Below are 20,428 nucleotides of genomic sequence, written 5' to 3' on the forward strand. Positions count from 1 at the left end.
AGAATTATATTTGCACTGGTTTCAGTGGAGTTTTAATGTCACATGAAGCATTTTCAACACTAGAATGGATTAAAAAAAAAAAAAAAACACTGATTTGTACATATTCGCTCTTTCTAACACATCACTATCTTTTCTTTTCTTTTTTCTTCTCCAAACCCTTCTCCTTCTTTCTCTCTCTGGACGTGAGACCTTGACGTATGTGTGAGCGTGTGTGTTTGTGTGTCACACAGTAATAACAGCCGTCTTCTACGTCACTACGTACTGTTTGCCCATGAAACAGCCCTCCTCCTCTTCCATCTTTTATCTCTCTTTCTCTCTCAGTATCTTATCATGGTGGATGAGACAATAGGACCCCTGATAGGTGTCCTATGCTGTGCCCGATAACGCTGCCTCCCTCCGCTGCAGCTGTCAGGCCGGCTGATAGATGGACCAGGCACGGTCACACACAGATGCAAGCGCATGGACACATATGCTGCATGCACAGAGAGAAATGGTGTCTGTTGAAAAACACCACCAGAGAGAGCGGGATAACACACCAGTCTGGCCATCAGTTACTGGGACAGAAATAAATCACCAGCGATCACCATTTGTTGTATACAGTCACAATCAGCCAAGCTGCTCGAGTCAAACTTGACAAATAACACTGTTTTGTTTTGTTTTCGCTAGTTCTTTTTTTTTTTTATTTAACATAAAAAAAGAAAAGAAAAGAAAAGAAAAGAAAATTCAACAAACGTCAGAACATGTGCCACATTTTCCAAATGGTGGAAAGGCGTTTTTAGGGAGATGATGGTCCCAAAATGGAAGGTCAGAGGCTGGATCACTGACAAGTATCCATACACCGACATGCATTACGGAGGACACTGAACCCCTCCCTGCTAACTCGTGTAATTCACTCCAAATTTATCTGCTAAAAATGTAAAAGGTAAAGCCTGGTGTCTCCTTTTGGATCAAAATGCTTCAAAGCGTCTCACCAGAATGAAACGCTGATGCCAAACGACTTTTCAACTCATCTGAGCTCATTTTGAGCTGATTGAAACTGTCTTTGAGAGCTTCGACCTCGGGGATGATATTCAATACATAATTAGCTAAGTCATTTGCTAGCAGGAGCCAGTTGTAAAGGTCAAAGTCCATCTTGGCTGTTCCCTTCAAAAACCTAAAAATAGTAATACTCCCTCTGCTTCAAAAGCACCTGCCTTAAAATCCGACACTGAGGGGAAAAAAAGGAGCCATATCAGCTCGATGATATCTGTAAATGTATAAATTGGTAAAATACACAAAAATACACACATGTAAATGAGGCAATACAGTGTGTGAGCAGCCTGCTGTGGTGGAAATGTTTTTTTATTCAAATCCATTAAAACTTTTTTTTACTCTTTAACCTACATTTCTTTTCTTTGCTGTTGTAATGATCCAATTTCACCTCAGGAAACAATAAAGTTCATTTTATCCAGTGACTGTTCCTTAGTGATGATGGTTGCAAACACAGCAGGGCTTTCTGTCAATCAGCTAGATTACATTATAAATCCCAAACTTCTTTTTTTCTCGATGCGCTGACGCTTCTATAGGTGGCACTAGATCTCTCGATGTAGCCGACTGACTCCACCTTGTTTAAAAAGCACAGCATATATTGCAAATTTGAAATCCAGTCATTAGTTCCATAAATGTGGTTAGTTCACTACGCTAATGTTATTTCAGACTTAGTGAACAAGTCCATGCCTTCAACAGCTTGAAGTGTGTGCGTGTTTGTGTGTGTGTGTGTGTGTGTGTGTGTGTTAGCCTTCTAACACCAGATTCGCTGGCTAATAAAGCTGGTATCAGCCTGGCTATGAGTGTGTGTGTGTGTGTGTGTGTATGTGTGTGTGTATGTGGGGAGTGGAGGAAGGGGATTTACCCCAGAACAGATCAAAACAGCTGGACCGGCTTGACTATTTTCAGATCTCATAATCTCAGCAGTTGTGAAGGCAACAGTGGAGTAACTGGTGTAAATCAACAACACCCCTGAACCCCAGTGCTGTGTTATGGTCATTTGCACGTTTGAACATGCAAATGTTTACATTTTGCAACTAATTCTGAGTGTCAGGGCTTGAATTTGATTCTCCTAGTCTTGGTCTATTTATTCCAATCAAACCATAGCTGCTGCTACCAGAAAACATGTTATTACTTGCTGTGCACAAGCAGAGATTTGCTACTAGACACTGGGTGTTTCAGATACCAAATGTTAAAAGCTTTCATTAACTGTATACAGGATGAATCACTATTATATCAGTTGCTCGTAGAAAGTAACAAAATGGACATTTGTTTAGATGAAAATGTCCCATAATTTCACTTTAATTTATAAAGCATCAGTTCTATTGTCAAAAGTTTTTGAAATCATTGTGTTTTTCATGGCCAAAACAGTCCAGAAAATTAACATGGTTGACATAAGCGTAAATGTAGAGCCTGTAGCCTCTAATAATTAAGCAAACTGCATGAAATGTGTTCATATATGTGAGTGAGTGTGAGTGAATGTGCAACTGTGCCACTGGGAAGGAGCACAGGGAAGCGGGGAGTGTGGGAATAAAGAGGGAGAAAAAGACAAGAGATGGAGAGAGGCAGCTTTGCGCAACCATCAATCACCTTCTTGGGGTTCAAGTTTATTTGGCTTCATTTTTCTTTGAAATACAGTGCGCACAGGAGAGGGAGAGGACCTGAGGGAGGGAGGGAGAGAGAGAGAGAGATAGAGAGAGAGAAAAATAGCAGGGTAAGGGAGGGAGAAGGAGAAAAGGGGGGGGCAGAAGCAGGAGATAAATATAGGGAGGGAAAAATACCTGGGAATGAGAGAGTGAAAAGGGAGGAGTGTGAGAGGGAAGTGGACAGATGGAGGGAGCGAAAGAGCAAAGAGGGCAGAGAGGCTGGGGAGGAGGGGAGAGGGAGGAGATAGCGGGAAGCAAGGTGTGCAAAGCAGGAAAATGGGGGAAGCGACAAGAGAGATTGATCGAAAAGAGGGAAACAAGGAGAGGAAGAAGAGAACAAAGCCAAGTACGCACACCAAAGTATGATTTGTGTATCTGTGTGTGTGTGTGTGTGTGTGTGTGTGTGTGTGTGTGTCAGTGCCTGTGGCTGCGCAGGCCGTCTCAGAGCGCTAATGAGAGACCAGAGCTCCCTCTGTCTCCGCCTCCTCAATCACTGCTCCATCCCCGCTTCCCTCCCTCCGCGCTGCCGCTCGTCTTTACGATTTGGCCTATGTAGGTTACACACACTCCCTCCCTCTTCTCTTCCCTTCTCCAAACTCTCTCACACTATCCATATCATCCAATCTCTCTCGCTCCCACCTCTCTGCCTCTCCTCCTCTCGGTGCCATTTTGCCAGCTTCCAAATTGTGAGCCCGTGTTCCCGTCCGGCTTTCTTTCCAGTGTCCCCCCTTCCATGACATCTTGCCCTGCTGACATATGACTCACAGTTCCTCGTTGCCATTCAGCTCACTTGTTGTGTTTTACCGATGCCATCCTCCCCTCCTTTTCTCCATCTGATTTCATCTGAAATTTTTTTTTTTTTTGCCATCGCCATCTAAGTCACATTTTCCTCTGCTTGCTGTGTGGTTTTAGCGATTGCGTGCGGTGTGTTTTACTACATCTTTTCACGGGAGAACAACAGCCCTCATATCGCACCAAACCCTTTGTGTGTGTTGTGTTGCCATCAGCATCGTGTCAGTTTGATGCTCCGGCTGATCCACATTGTGTATTGTTTGGAAAGACGAACAAAGGAGAAAGATTCAATTCCATCTTCATCAACATGCCTCAGTGCACCTTGGGTATTTTTAGTGTTGCTAGTGATAGCGCAGGACTCGGCATGGGGCAATGTCGTTCACTTGGCTGGTGTGTTCACCATTCAGGTCATGTGATTGGGGGCTTTGCAGTTAGGTTGTTGTATTTGGCTGGGAGACTTCATTTTCACTTTTAGGAGGGTAGGGGTCTTCACAATGGCAGTTTAGCTTGTGTTTCTTTACTCTGGCAGCTCGAACCATATTAAGATCAATTTTGCATTTTCACCAAATCAAATGTAGCCACTCTAGGCCAACACGTACCTTCATTGTCAAAGTGACTTCCACACCAACATGTTTTATCATGTGTGTGTGTCGCTGTGTGCATGACGCGAACCATCGTGCGGCGCATTGCGTGTTGTAAATTTGACGGGCACAGAATCTAATATATCTAAGACTGATCAGCTGGTTACCAGTCAGGGTTGACTGAGCTGAAAATCAGCCGACTGCTGCATCTGGAGGGCGCAGACAGGGAAAGAGACGCAAACAGGTTCACTTCCACTTACAGTATTCCCATAATATTTCTATCGCTATTCAATGTCAGCAAAAAAGTGAAAGAGGGTTTTAATAACAATATTGCTTTACTAAAACATTGTAGAGTTGAGCTGTGTTCTTACTTACTTCTCTGTCATATTGTGCTGATTGTAAATCAAGGAAAGCACTGTATTTCTGTATTTGCATAATTTGGTTGCTCTGGGAAGGTACAGCATATCACTCCATCTGGTAGCTAGGTAACAAGCGGCTCGTCAACTTTAACTTGAGCTGCTATTCCCAATACAAGTCCTGCCTTATTAGATTCTGACCACTTTGATTGGTCAGGTCACGCTGAAGAGATGCTAATGAGCGTAGCATTTCAGCCTCAAGCTGAACCAACTTCAACCAACACACCGCTATCAGGAGTTGCTCCGCTACCACTGCCTGTGTTGCTGGCCAGTGGGATCGCTGCTTTACAATCTTAGTCTTGCGCTGAAGCCAATTTTGGTTTGAGAACAGCGCCCTCCAACAGAGAGAAGGCAAACCTGGAGCTGAGGGATGACATTTTCATGCCACTTCTGCCACACCTTTCTGGTGTGCATTCAATTTCGATGTTCACGTGTCCCTGTTTTTACTAGCGAAACTAAAAGGGAACGGGTCATCAGCTGAAAATCGCATCTCGGACATTTCTGAGCCTGGACTCTTCCACTGGCAGCGAAGTGATGCAAAGCAGGAAGTAGAGCAGCTTTCATTGATTTCTAAGGAAGCTATCCATTGGTGACAGATGGCTCAGGGCAATTCCTGATACTTGATGGATGCAGCGGAGCTTTGGGGTGAGAGGGAGTTTGAATTTGGATGCCCTGTCCATTTCTCTCTCAACTCCAACAAATCCTTGTTGTCATGACCTCCAGAGACAAACACCAAAACAGTGCACGCAAAATATTATATGTAAATCTCGCTGTGTCCCTTTTCACTCTGTCTCATGACTGAAATATTGATGGCAATCAATCAACAACTCCATCTCTCTTTCCCTCGGCTTTTTCCCAACTTCCCCTTGCCCCCCTCCTCGCTTTTCTCTCTCTCTCTTGTTCCCTCTTCCTCGCCTACTCTCCTTTCTCTCTCTTTCAGTATCAGGTACAAGACTGTTGGATTAGGCTCCTTTAAGAGCGGATTAGCTGTGTCGGAGCCGTTTGAGGTAAATTGCTCCAAGGAGTCGATCTGCACCCCCCCTCAAAAAAAACCCACACCTCACTCCCACCTCCTTCTTCCTCTGTAAGAAAGAGTCAAAATTCTCAACCTAATCCTCAAAGAGCCTTAGCGCACCTCCCCCTGCCCTGCACCCCCTCCCTGTGTGCCTTTTCTCCCTCTGTTCCTCTTCCTTTTTCCTCTCCTCTGTTTTCTCCCTCTTTTCCCTCAGTCCACACAGATGAGTGATAGATGGTGTGTGAGTGTGTGTGCCTGTTTGTGTGTGTGTGTATTGGGGAGGGTATACATATGTGTGCTGACACTCCGACAGATACAGGTTACTTTTGTTGTGCGTGTCTCACTGCATGTATGCCCATTGGAGTGTGTCGCTAAATAGTGGTGTGTTGTCTTGATAAGTGTGTGTGTGTGTGTATTAGCATCTGACTGAGCAGATGGGGAGGATGGGGTGCGTTTTGGGGACAAGGGCGGGGTCACATCTGTGTCGTCCCTAGTGTGTGTGCTTACATGTGTGTGTGTGTGTGTGTCAGTTGGCTTGATGGCCACACTCGAAGCAATCAACACAAACAAGAGGTGATTAGTAAGTTGAGACAAACACATTATTTTCCTAAATGGAACAACCGACCTCACACTCTTTCTAGTAGCTAACAGTCTCCTCTCTCTCTCTCTCTCTCTCTCTCTCTCTCACTCTCTCTCTCTCTCTGAACATGTCCAACTCCTTCTTCTCCTGTTTATTCTAGGCTCACATCCAATTTGTAAAACACTGATAGTGCAACGTTAATGCAGCGTGTAGCCGAGCCCTGTGCCATATTTCTAAATGATATATAAGTAAAACCTGCTTGCAGCCTACAACATTTGGACAGCAACAGACAAAGACATGCTGGTGTATGAAGACACACACACACACACACACACACATATATATATATATACATAAATATATATGTGTATATATACACACAAACACACACACACATGCACACTCGCTACCCCTGCCTACCCTCGTCTTGGAGCTGCCATTGATTCAGGCTGCAAGGTGCTGTGGGCTATGGTTTCCATGGCAACCGGCAGTCGAGTGAGGCAGCCAAAGTTTGAGCTGGCATGAAGAGAGAGCGAGTGTGTATGTGTGTGTATGTTTGTGTGTGTGTGTGTGTGTGTGTGTCTGTGTGTGCGCGTGTCTCTGCAGGACTGTGAGTGTGTGTAGAAGAGGTAGAGCAACCAAGCATGCATTTATGTTTGTGTGCGTGTGTTTGTGTGTGTGTGTGTGTGTGTGTTAGGTGCTGGCAGGGTGACAGCAGTCTGTTTAGTATGCAGCCTTCTGACTGCATCTCCCTGCTTCCCTCCCTCTGGCCCACAGACACAGCATAAGAATGATCTGCCCCCCTAACCCATCCCCACTCCCCCACAAACACACACACACACACACACACACACACACACACACACACACACACACACACACTTGCTTGGTTGCTCTCCCACATATGCACATACTCACCAGCGGTCTCTCTCTCTCTCTCTCTCTCTCATACACACACATACATACACACACACACACACACACACACACACACACACACACACACACACACACACACACACAAACACTATTAGCCTGGAGAGATACTGTGTCATGACTGGTTTCTTACAGAGTGAGCCCTGCAGGTTCATATTAAGAGCGAGAGAGAGAGACAGAGAGCGAGCGAGCGAGCGAGAGAGAACCTTCCTTTTTTTACAATTAAAAGGTCTGCTACTTAGTGTACCTTTGGGCTTGATTACATGATGAAATTACAACATTTAAACAGAAATTACAATGTTTAGACGGAGCACACAATGACATGCTGGCACACAGAACAAAAACAGAGAACATTCTCATCCATCCGTCGCTCCACGGTCCCGTTCCAAGTGCATCACAGTGACATTCCTGTGGAAAAGCAGCCTGTTGGTTGAGGCGAGTATTGATATTTCCTCTCCGACCCTGCATTCACACCCCCAGGGCGTGTCGAATGGGTGGAGATGGTCTGTCTCAGTGTGTTTTCCCTGGCACTGTCGGAGCGAACCAAACAGCTTTGGTGGGGGGAGTCGGGGGACCCTGGGAATCATTTTCCCTCCTACTGCTATCAGTGCTGCTGCTCAAACAGGCACACACACACACACACACACACAACATATAGAGGCATACACAGACACATGTGTGTACTCTTTTATCTCTCCACACACGCACTTAAACTTTACACTCTCATGAACACACAGTACACACACACACACCCACCCTTGCATTATACAGTCACACACACAGACTTATATCATACACACACCGATATCATAAACAGAGATACACACACGAGGGCACAAACTCTTACATTGCGCACCCAAATATACCATATACACATAGAGACACCCACACACACACACACACACAGACACACACACACACAGATTATTGATCGGGTGTAGTGGAGTGGAGCTCGGCACTAACAGCTCCCTCTAAGCTCATGGGAGGCAGAGTGGTTAAGGAGACAAGGCGGAGGTAGAGGGAAGGAGAGGTGGAGGAGGAAGGAAGGAAAGGAAAGGATGCAAGGAGGAGGAAGAATGAACAGAGGATGAGGAGGGCAGCAGAGGACATTTCCTATGCAGGCAGAAAAGAGCAAATGAAAGGAAGAGAGAAGACAAGAAAGGAAAATAAAGGTCACGGAGGAGAAAGGGTTAGGAAGGGAGGAGAGGCGGTGTAACAAACGAGTGGATAGCGGGAGCAGAAAGAGAGAGGGAGCTGTTTGTCTTGTGTTTGTCTTAACAGGAAGCGTCTGAGCAGAGGGAAAGAGACATAGAGAAGAGAGGGGGGGGAGAAAGAGAGAGAGAGATTACACACCAGAGCACGGCAGCCTTCCCCATGACCCCCCCCCAACACACCCATGCCCCTTCCCCCCTCCTCAGAGCCTCTCTACAGGATCTGAGAGCAGCTCAGCTCAAGCCCTGACACGTGTGCCTGAGAGTGAGCGAGCGAGCGAGCGAGAGAAACAGAGAGAGAGAGATGGAAGTGTGAGAAACAGTGGGATTCAGTGTGTGTATGCGTGTGACTGGAGGGGGTGTTCATGAGGGAGGGAGAGCAGAAGAGCGATGGAAAGTATCTCCTGCTCGTGGGGACAGAGGAAGATCGCTTGGCCTATCCCTCCTTCTCTCTCTTTTTCTCCGTGGTTTGTAAAAAAAGGCTGCATATGTAAGGCACCTCCTGCGAAACTGGCTCCCTGTGTGTGTGTGTGTGTGTGTGTGCGCACGCTAAGTCCGCCACCCTTGAGACCTTACAGAGGTCAGGGTGCTCAGTAGAGGAGGATGGAGAAAAGGATGAAAAAGAAGACAGGCTTTAACCACTGGAAAGAGAGAGAGAGAGAGAGAGAGAGAGAGAGAGAGAGAGAGAGAGAGCAGGAAAGGCTGAAGGAGAGTGTGTGTATGCCTGTGGGTGTTTTTCAGAGCCTGTTTATTTGTTGAGTGTGTGTGTGTGTGTGTGTGTGTGTGTGTGTGTGTGTGTGTGTGTGTGTGTGTGAGGGGGCTGGTGTCGTGACTCACAGGGCTATTAGCACTGGCGCCGCTCCTTTGTGCAGTCAGTGTGTGACAACGTAATCACACACACACACACACACTCACACACTGTCAAACCTCCCGCTCCAATTTATCAGAATGACACCAGAAGCCCTCCTCTGAGGCCAACACCTGTCAATCTATTCTCTTCCAATCATCACTCAGATAACCCGAGAGACCCGCCCCCATGCTGCTAGCTTCACGCAGCTGTGCGCACACTTGTGCAACAAGCCACATCCGTTTCACAAACATTCAAACACACACACACACACACACACACACACACACACACACACATTCAGACAACCACATCATCTGTCACCCGCAAAAAACACACACAAGAACATCTTCCACAGACATGTGCACGCGCATTTGCTCTCCCACTTGCTGCTTCCAATGAGACATGCACCACCGTGGCGACGGTAACCGCGACAACGGGCATAAATTAGCGTCATGGCGATATGCAAAGCGAGGGAGCAACAATTAAAGCTTGACTAACGAGCTTTTGAGGAGCGAGGCTGAAGTTTCCCTGAGCAGCTGCTAACTGGATTAGCCTACACACACAGAGAAATGGAGAGGGGGGGTAGAGAGAGAGAGAGAGAGAGAGAGAGAGAGAGAGGGAGAGAGAGGGAGAGACAGAGAAATAGAGAGAGAGAGAGGAGGGTACACAGGGAGACAGAGATGTTTAAGCCACCACCTGTGAGACAACACAAAAAAAGCCAAAAGGCTAATGTGCACATACGCGAATGCAGACAAAGAAAGCGGAATTTAAACGCAGCTAATATTACTTTACCCAAACACAAACAAACACCATTAGCCGGTGAGTCTCAGGGGGATATCAACATTGCAAATGTTGCTCCCGCACACACGCACACACACACAAACTGATGATATACACCTGCACACACATACACAAACACACCTTTCCCTAGCCAGCTGAGCTCTGCCAATAATCAATAGATTTAACAGGCAGTTCTCTACCTGGAAAAGCACCCTGCCTTTGCTTTTGACTTCAGTCCTTGCAGTGCAGCCGAGGCTCAGTGTCTGTGAACTGGAGTTACACTTGCAGGACATCAATTGTAGAATAATACAATGTCTCAGCTAGTTGTCTTAAACCCACTAAAACAACCTCCTATCTAAAGCTTAAGAGAGACAACCTGACTAATCATCTACGGCAGAGAGAAAATGGTGTTGTCATGTGTCATGAAATCTGTGGCGCTATACATAAAGAATGAGCATTGGCCATTGAGCATTGCTAATACTGGCGTTGGTAAAGTACATACTGTTTCAGCTTCTACTGCAGCTTCAACACTGTGGCAAATAGAAGTTAGAGCAATAATTACAATGGACTGTACAAACAGATCATTCAGTTAAGTAGTGGCCTATCTATCGTTCAAAGGGCATGTCTGTTTAATCAATGTGCATGCCAGCAGCTCGTCTAACTACAGAAGCTAAGATCTCCAGCTTAGCTTCTCCATCCGAGTTTGGTTACATCAAAATCTAAAGATCCAATGTGGAATTTATTTTGACTGCCTATATTTTGGACATATGAGCACATTCACATGTGGAAATTGAGCTTTTTGGAACATTCTTAGCCAATCACAACTCAAAACTCTGCTCGAGAAACATTGGAAATGTAAAGCTTTCTCTGCAGTCTAACCTGAGGCGGTGGCAGCAGAGGGAGCATGCACAGTTTGCCACCTGCTGCCAAAATTCTAAAGGTTAGATTTTCTTGCCACTGCAGTAAGTGCTGGTATCCAACGCTGCTGGCCCATTAGCGACAGAGTGAGAGGTAACATATATAATATCAACCCATACAGGTTTTGTGTGTGTATGTGTGTGTGTGTCATCCTCAATCTCAACTCCCGTACCACAGACCTGTGTGTTTGAGGGCTGAATCTCTGCTGTTTCACAGCACTGGACACTTCAGGACAGATGTTGGGTTGTTGGCCCTGGAATCAGTCAAGGCACTGAAGCCAACTAAACTATCATGTTGGCCAAGTTTTGATAAAATTTTCACTTGCAGTCTTTACATTTATCTCACAAGTGCAAAATTCACCAAAAAACATACTTTCAGCTTTACCTTTCGCCCCGTTTCTCTCCTGGTGCACTAACTTCAGACTTGTCAATCTAGGACTGCCACACCGCGAGTGCCCACCCACTGCTGCTGGTTCTTTGCCTGCCTCTTCGGTTGCCAATGAGGCAGGGGTCAAATATATTGCAAAGAGACACAGCATAGCCTGTGGTTCTTGCTTTCAGTCTGCACATATCTAGAGCATGTTGTAAGTATGCTTATAAAAAACACTATTTTTCACAATGAAAAAATCTTCCATCTAATAGCTCACTGTATTAACAAAGTCAGATGTGAGGAGCATTTCAACAATTTCAGACTACGATGCTCAATTCTATGAATATCATGTTAAAATTCCATGGTAGGTCCAAGTAGAATAGATAATATATTCTATTCAGGTAACTATTTTACTTCTCATAAGCTTAGTGGAAATTGTGACTAATTTTATTGTTTTGTTTTGGTCTGGCTTTCCACTTCTATACCTTTTTTGACTCCCTCTACATCCCCTTTACGCACACTCCTTTATGCCTTGCTCACGAATTTCTGTCTTTCCAGGCCCTTGACTTTCTTTTTAATATGCTCCGTCTTCCCTCGAAAATAAATCTCTCTCTCTGCTTTCGCCTTCCTCCTTTAAGTCGTTCTTTTTCTTCTCTTCACATCCCTTTCTACTCTCTCCCCTTTCTCCAATTCTCCTCTGCTCACTCAAATAAATCCCCCCCACCCCCCCAAAAAATACACACACAAATACATATGTGCACGTAGTCACGCTCACACACACAAACACACAGCCCTCTAGGCAGCAGCCACAAAGGCCCCATTTTAATAAATCTGCTCCTTTATTGGTGCTGAGTGTCTCTGGCAGAGAGAGAGAGAGAGAGGGAGAGGGATGAGAGGGGGAGGAAAGAGGAGGAGCAGGCCAGGAGACACAGATCACTGGGGGGGAGGAGGAGTTGAGGTGACTGTAGCCATATCATGAACATGTGGGTGGGGGGTGGCAGTGGGAGAGAAAGAGCAACAGAAAGAGCGACAGCGGCACCCACAAGTACTTGTCTCGTGTGCGCCATCAGCACACACTCTGCATTGAAAGTAATACACTGGCCATGAGATAACAACAAAAGCAACGGCATTAGGGTGTGAGGTTACACTTGTGGAGGTGTTTATTTGTTAAGGTGTAGCCCACCACAGTTCCTTAACATCATCCGTCCTCGTGAAGAGATGGAGTGACACCTGGCTGAACCAATGTAGCATTAGGAGTGGGCTGGCTGGTTGCTAGGCCGGGGAAACAAACTGCCTGAGGTGGGCTTGCGGTAATGACAGCAGCTAGCTTGGCTTAGCACTCCAATCTCAGCCATCAGTCAACTGTGACAGATTGGGGATATGAGCTAAGAAGCCGTTTAGCTTTGGTGTTCCATGTGGTGTGTGTGCATGTGTGTGTGTGTATAGAGGGTTTGGGGGCGGGGGTGGGGGGTACCAGTGCTGCTAGTGTTGCAGAGGCATCAATACACTCTAGACAGGCCATTTTCCTATGCCTATTCCCAGCCCTGCCTTGTTGCTGGGGCAACTACCGCCATTTTACCTTCCCTGGCTACACCTCTGTAAGACTTTTATACAATGGCAATCCATGTTATGTAATCTCTCTCTTACTCCAGGTCAGCTGTCAGTGTAAATATCCAAAGGTCTTTATTTTGTTTTCGAGCTACTGTCATTTTGTGTCTTAAAAAATCCTAAATCCAAATTATTTGCAAAACTAGGAAATTTGAAGGAAATCCACTGCAGGCTGTTGATAATTGGTATGAACTTGGCAGCTGTTGCTGAGAGCACAGCTAATGCTTCAGAAGAGCTCTTCAGTTTCCCAAAGATTTTAACAGACAAAATCTGCAAGGGTTTTTTTCTCCTTCCAAGGCCAGGTGCTGAATGCTCTGTAACACTAAAATATGGTACTTAAAGATACCTAATATAGTTTGTGACCACTTGTGGCACTAGAGTGTACACTAGAAACATGATATCCCTGCATTCCTCCCATAACATGTACTTCCAGTATGCCATGAGCACAGCAGTGACATAATACACAATGTAAACAATGAAACTTTCAAAATTTTCCAGTGTCAGGCTTCGCAAATGTTGTCAGCAGCAGGACAGAAATCAGCATGTTTATTAGGCCTAAATTACAGTGTGTTCTTGTGAGAAATTGTGAATGTAAACAAAACAAACTTTGTTTTCAACTGAAACTACATTGGGCACTTTTAAAGCTGCGTAATCTCTTCAGCTTTCTCTGGTGTTCATCTTACAGTCCAGTATTTTTTAATGCTCCTGGAACTGGGGCAGAACAATTGAACATACTTTGGATTGAGCTGAATTTTCACATTGAGCCAAAGCAAAAGAAAGAGTATTGACTACATTTTAACAATAATGCGATGTAATCAACTCAGCTGACCCGGCCTGACCGCCAATAGAGAGTATTAGACAGTTCCCCTACCTGCCCATGGGGCTGCATGGCGCTGTAGGGCATGCTCTGGTTCAACACCTTCTGCTTCATTAGCAACATCCTCTTCTGCTCCTCACTCAGGTGGGCAGTCTGTCCTGGGATTGGCCCCTGGGTCTGACCTGGCCCTGCCCCCTGGCCCCCACCTCCTCCTCCACCAATATAGGGAGGCATCATAGGGTTCTTGACCTGGGTGGTCCCTCCCATGGGCGGAGTCATCCTCTGGCCTATGTGATCAACCCCAGTGCCGCTGAAGTGACTCAGCGGTTTGGTGTTGTTGTAGGACAACATGGCTGCTGTTTGCTGCTGTTGCTGCTGCTGTTGTTGTTGTTGTTTGGAGAGGGCATTCTGGCCAATGCTGTTTGGCTGCTGCTGGGCCATCATTCCCATTGGGTTGTGGTTCTGAGGGAGGTAGTTGTTCATGGGGGCTTTGGGCCCATTGTTGGGGGTCATTCCAGCCACAAGAGGGCCCTGTGGCGTGTTAAAGGCTTGCGGTGGGTACATCATAGGGCTGTTGGGTTTGTCTTGGTTAAAGGGAGCTGAGCTATATGGGCTGGTTGGAGCGCCGGCAGGGGACCAGTTAGCTGCCTGTTGCTGCTGTTGTTTCTGCTGTAACAGCTTAGCACGTTGTTGAGCAGCCATGGCTTTCAGCTGCTCTGCTGGAGAGAGCTCAGGCGTCACTGGCCCTACTGGCTGACTTCCAGGAGGAACACCAGCCCCTCCAGGTCCTGTGCCTGTCTGACCCACCCCTGGGCCTTGGTTCATCATAAACCCATTTCCAGGCCGAGGGACAGCTTGTGTCTGAGCCTGGGTAGGGGTCTGAGGTGAGCGAGCCACACAATTGTGTAATGGGGAACCTGATGCCATGGCAACTGCTGGGGACTGCTGCAAAGGCTGCTGGGGAGGCGTTCCATTTGCGGCAGTGGCAAATTGAGGGCCTGAGGATGATGGTCGGACCTGCAGAGTAGGGTTATCAAACACAAAGAATCCTAAATGACTGACGACTGTGATTCTGGTTCTGATCAATTAGTCACCTGTTAGGATACAAGAGCATCCATATCAATATAATATTAATCAATATTAAGAGCTAACATCAATATAACTTGTGGGGTTCCCTAAGGCTCTATTCTAGGCCCTAGGCACTGTTCAACCTGTACATGTTGCCACTAGCTTTCTTTGCTATGCTGATGATACACAGCTGTACATCTCCATTTTCCTGTACATTTTCCTGAAACAGCCTGCAGAGGCTCTGAGGTCATCAGTGTCACTTGACAGTTTAAAGGAAAATCTGAGGATATTCCTGTTACGTTTATGTTTTCTCACAATGATTATTTTTATATTTAGTTTTTTTGTTTAATCTAATATCATTTTATTATTATTACTTTTGTCTTTTTTAAATTCTTAATCTGTTTTAGACTTCCTGTTTTTCATCTTTTGTTTTGTTCAAATGTAAAGGAATTACATTAGATTTGATTGTTCACGATGAGTAGCATAAATAAAGTCTGACTGACTGAACTGAATACAAGCTTTTTTCATAAGCTCTTGGTATAAATTGTGATTAAGTGAAGTTAATATCAATTTTTCAATTCATAGCAATTATCTTGTCATGCTTTTTCTATATATTCAAAATATGTTACCCAATCTATTTGCTAAGACATTTGAGATTGGTTCAAAAATTCATAATGTGTCCCTTCAAAGTAATAAGGCTATCAGACCAGACACAAGACAAGTTATGAAACATATTGTTAAGACAAGCAGATGACCTGTTCAGAGATAACATGGGATTTGTAGAAAAATAAGCCTTTATAGTCGGAAAGCAGATCTGTATACGGTTTCCGAAACAGACCAAATTTGAAAGCTTTGGATTAATTTGATAGTTGGACACTGAATTGGGCCTAAATAAAGCAGTCCTAAATAAAGCACTTTTCAAAACATGTAAAACATTTGACAAGTTCTGTTTTTAGGACCAGAGAGAATGCCATCATCCTCAAAATACTTTCTTTCCGTTTCTCTGCATCTAATTTGTAATTTTACTCATTTACTAGTGTGGTAAAATCACTAGACAATCTCAATGTATAACACACATGTGAACTAATCAGCTGCTATTCTAATGTTAAGAATTTCTTTAACTATAATTTCTGAGGTACGCTAATCACATAAGTGATTTTATCATACAAACTCCAAAACTGGCTCCCACAACATTCTGTGATAAAACAGACAATAACAGTGACTCTTAACTATATATTTTAAAAAATATAAGCCTTCAGAGGATGCGACCCATACTCCCTGGCAACAACATCACTAACACCTCTAACACTCTGCAGATGAACGCTGTCTGATCTGTAGTTTCATGATAATACATACTTCTTAAACATAAGGTGAAACCCTTAAGGCATACAAAGCACCGGTGCCACTTCAGAGTGCACAAGCTATCCAAAAGTACTTCATCTTGAAGCGACAACGCTGTTCCTGCTTGCCAAGCAGGTATGCCGATGTTTAGAGATTGTTGCTAATATGTCCTGTCTCTGTCTATAATTGAGCTAACGATGAAATTTCACCCACTCAGTCCCAACATGATTACCACCAATGGCACAACTTATGACAGGCATTTTAACTGGTGCTTACGAGCAAAGCACTTCATTAAATCAAGTAGTGATAAGCACTTTCTCTTGTTAACTGTAAATGTTTGTTTTGAGAGTCAATTTGGTTGTGAATATGGTGGTATAAACAGAACAGAGAGGCCATCACAAAGCTACATGCTGTTAAATATCCTTATACCTATAACAAAAAAATGAGGAGAACAAACTTGATATTTTGATTGAGCCACTCAAGGCCCACCATGCTGTCCTTGATACTGACCTGCGGTGAGCCCATGGGAACTTGCGGGCCTCCCTGTGGAGGCTGAGGAGGAGGAGGAAGGGCTGCTGCTGGTGCCGTCCCCCCTCCGGATGCTGTCGTATTCACTGCAACCTCTTGTGGGCCTGGTGTCTGATTGTTTGTTGGCCGGCCGAACTCTGCCTCTTTCTTGTCCTCAAAGTCCTCGTTGAAGAGGTCGTGCATATCGTCCTCTGGTACAGTATTGGCTAGCTCGTCGATCAGCTCCTGCCATTCCTGGTCATTGAGGTTGATGTCAGAGAACAGCTTGTTCTGATTGGACAGAGACTGGGGATCAGAGGACTCCATCCCGCCCGCGTCATCCAGTGGCTCCTGCTTCAGGTCTTTGAGGAGGCTGAAGCCGTCCTCCAGGTCCAGTGAGCCGTTCAGCTTGATGTCTGGGAGATGGCTGCCACCGTTCTTGCCCAGCTCATCTGGTGGCCGACTTGACACATGGTTGCTGTTGTTGTTCGTAGTGTTGTTGCCAGCTGAAGCATTGGGCCCGCCTAGTAAGGGCTTAATGTCCATTTGGTGATGCAGGGGAGAGATGGGTGGAACATTGTTATTGTTGTTGTTGTTGGGGAGACCAGTTAGTGAGTCCAAACCGCTGGCGCCCTCTTTCCGTACCCGTTTGGTGGTCGGTGAGTAGTTTCCTCCATCACAGATGCCGTTCTGGTCACCATTGAGAGGCGATCTTGCACTGTCCAGTTTCCTCTTTACAGTCTCCTGGAGCTGTAGGAGAGAGGAAAAGGAAGTGGATTAGAGCTGGAGGGGATCCAGAGATGAGACATTTTAGCGTTATGAAAACTTCCTGTGGTTTTCAGGCTTCTAATGATGGTAACGACATGAGATACCAAATCAATACTACTGGCTGCTTCTTCATTGCATCTACATTACAGTGCACACGTCAACGATAGTGATGAGAATAAGGAGATGCACTGAAAATCAAAGTTGTTCCAAGACAAATCAATTGTTCCTTCAGGATGGATTCAATCTGACTGAAATAATGAGCCACCCAGTGAATTCTCAGATGGAATATATTCTGTGTGCTGTACACTTGCACATGTACATGTCCAAACACACATATGTGTTCTTATACATAAATAATAGTAATAAAAAAAGCAGGGCAAAGGAATGAGGAGACAGGGAAAGCAGCCCTCTCCATTAGCAACCCCAGCAGGCAAGATTCAGCCAGGTTTTCTGTAGAGGAGGGAGGGAAACACAAAGATCATAAGAGCGGCTTGCTCCATCTGTAGTGTTCTCTCCATCATTAGCATCAGCCAATGGGCAGAGCAGCGGTTCCATCTAAATCCCCAGCCTGCAGTTAGATTTAGGCAGCCACCTCACAGTCCGCTAAACCTAACAGTCTCACTGCCTCTGTCAAGGCACAGACGAGATAACAACGGGGTGCTAAAGAACGATGGCTGGCAGTTAGGGTAATCACTGTCATAGAACAGAGAGGGAGAGGAGAGGAGGAAGAGAGGGACAGCAAACAGAAAGTGAGATGAGAGGGATAGGAGAGAAAATCTGAAGCAAGAAAGAGGAAAACTGATGAAAAGAGCGGAGAAAAGAAAGGCAAAATAAACAGAATAAATGAAGCAAAACAAACAGAATAAATGAGCTATAAACAGATATAAGCATGCATGCCAAAGTAGGAAATTAAATTCCTTTAATAGGAGGCCTTTTTTATCTAAATAAACTTTATGTGGGTTTTCATCAGCATTTAAAAGGTAGTGCCAGTAGAATTTTTAACTTGTTGATTTTGATGACCCCTTCAGTCCTTTTGTGATAGTATTTTTATGACAGCTGTTGCAATGAGTACGTTTACATGCACACCATATTCCGGTTCGGCTCAATATTCCGGTTAAGGTAACTGCGCCGCGGCAACTGGAATATTCCGTTTACATGTTACTTGGCATGCCCCCGTGTTTCGGCGTATTCCACTCTCTGACGTAATGCGACACTCAGCCGCGGGGGGCAGCAGCACGCGTGTAGGCGTCTGGTCTGCCGGAAAAACAGACGAAGAAGTCGTCTTCCTCGTCTTATTCTACTTTTTCTTCTTCTTCTGTCGCTATTTCTATGTTTTCTCCCATCGATATACTCCGTGATATTTAAGTCTTTCATTAGCTGAAGGTGGACTGCAGTCTCCTGGCTCTTGCTGCTGTTCGCCATGCCGTTTTCCCCGCTTGCAGGTAACCATAGCAACGAAGACGCCACAGAAGTCCTTGTGAGTCGAGCATGCGCAGTCGTGACTGAATATTCCGGTTCGGGGAGTTTTCCGACTAAGGTGTTTACAAGCCCCAATATTCCGGTTGGAACAGGAATATTCCAGGGGGCTTATTCGGAATTCTCTCCAACCGGAATATGACCTTAATCGGGTTCGGTGCGTGTTTACGTGACACGTGCGCAACCGGAATATTGCGAATATTCCGGTTAATACAGGAATAAGGTGTGCATGTAAACGTGGCCAATGAAAGACTTTCCCGTCCAGCCCCACCCCCTATCCTGCCACTACAAACTGCACCTAGAAGATAGTAGGTAAGGAGATATGTACACAGAATAAGAGATCAATTATGACAAAAAGTATACTTTTTTTTGTTGTTGGTCGACGATTTGGTGATTATTTAACATGATTACTCAGTGACTTTGGGAACATCATGCATTTACTGAACTTTAAAAAACAAAACAAAACAAAACTCTCCTCTTTTTAATAGTGGATATCCTTGAACCTGTCAGCGCGAGCTAAACTAAACATGCCACAGCCTGGCTAAGAGTGGTTTTGGGTTTTTAGGGGTGAAAGCAGATTTGTGGATATATAAGACAAATGAGAGTATCACTGAGAAACAGAATGCACTACAATAATCATTTTATCTGGATTACCATGTTTTCATAATCATTAGAGGCCAAAATCATGATTGAAAATAAAATGCCAGCAAATATTGATCAAAAATAAAATGCCAACAAATATTTTAGCTACAGCTAGATTAAGTTAGTAAAGCAGTTTTTTGCAAATCAGGCTTCATATTCATTCCGTTTGCCTGATGCTAACAACACACAACTCGTTCATGTCATAGTCTGCATTCAGTAATGTCTTGCTAGCCAAGAGTCTGTACCAGTGTGTGCTTGCAACTGTGGTTGCTAATCTGTATGTGACAAGATTTTTTTTCTGATGAATATTAGCCACAGCTAAGTTGGTAATGCAGTTTTACTTGCAGACCAGGTTTTGAATGTTTAAGTTTGCTCAATACTAATACCCAGGTTTGCATCAGAAACTGCAGCTGCTGATCCATGGGTTAGGAAAAATATGTTTTCTGGCAAGTATTTTCATTACAACTAAAGTGAGCAAGCAAGCCACTTTTGTCTTACAGGTGCAGCGTTTGGCAGTGGAAATGTTTTGGCTAACGGGCAACTATAAATCAGAGAATCGGTGAATCCTGTAGTTATCCTGATTGCATATCAGGCACAGCACCTAGGGCCCCACCTTCTTCAATATAGGGCCCCCACAATAAAAAAAAAAAAAAAAAAACCTCATTTAAATTTACTTAATTTCTTTCGAAACATGGGGGAAAATGATAGGGAAATTAGCTAGGATTATGTAAAAATTAGCGAGAAAAAAAAAAAACAGAAGATAACGACAATCATAAATATTTACAAGAAAAGAAAACTGTGAAAAATTGCCCCAAAACATAAAAAATATCAGTTAATATTGTTCAGAGGGTGAAATATTTTTTAAGGTTGTTCATCTTTGGCAATACTGATCTACTCATGGTAAATTTTTTGCCGAGGGTCCCCACATGTCTAGGAGCAACACTGCCTGATTGTTCCAGGCCCACTCGCTAGCTGACATGGGAATGGACGGCACCTGGATGTGGCTGTGGATTTGTTTGCCTATAAAATAATACTTCCATGATACAAGTCAGTGGAGTGAGGCAGTCCTCTTCCTGTTTTG

The 20,428-nt window shown here is 44.8% G+C and overlaps 1 protein-coding gene across 2 annotated transcripts in view; it reads right to left on the reverse strand.

The window, feature by feature from the left end:
* Positions 1–20,428, reverse strand: part of maml3 (mastermind-like transcriptional coactivator 3) — a 128,158-nt gene that overhangs the window by 41,225 nt on the left and 66,505 nt on the right. The window contains exons 2-4 of one of the 2 annotated variants that reach the window (XM_030059287.1): positions 17,107–17,211; positions 16,465–16,995; positions 13,600–14,562 (exon numbers count right to left, since the gene is read on the reverse strand). In XM_030059287.1, coding sequence (XP_029915147.1) covers positions 13,600–14,562; positions 16,465–16,995; positions 17,107–17,211 — 1,599 coding nt within the window. Of the gene's footprint in view, positions 1–13,599; positions 14,563–16,464; positions 17,212–20,428 lie in introns of both variants that reach the window. The other variant, XM_030059280.1, reaches the window with a different exon arrangement.

Source organism: Myripristis murdjan, chromosome 1 (genome assembly GCF_902150065.1).
Source record: "Myripristis murdjan chromosome 1, fMyrMur1.1, whole genome shotgun sequence".
NCBI lineage: Eukaryota > Metazoa > Chordata > Actinopteri > Holocentriformes > Holocentridae > Myripristis > Myripristis murdjan.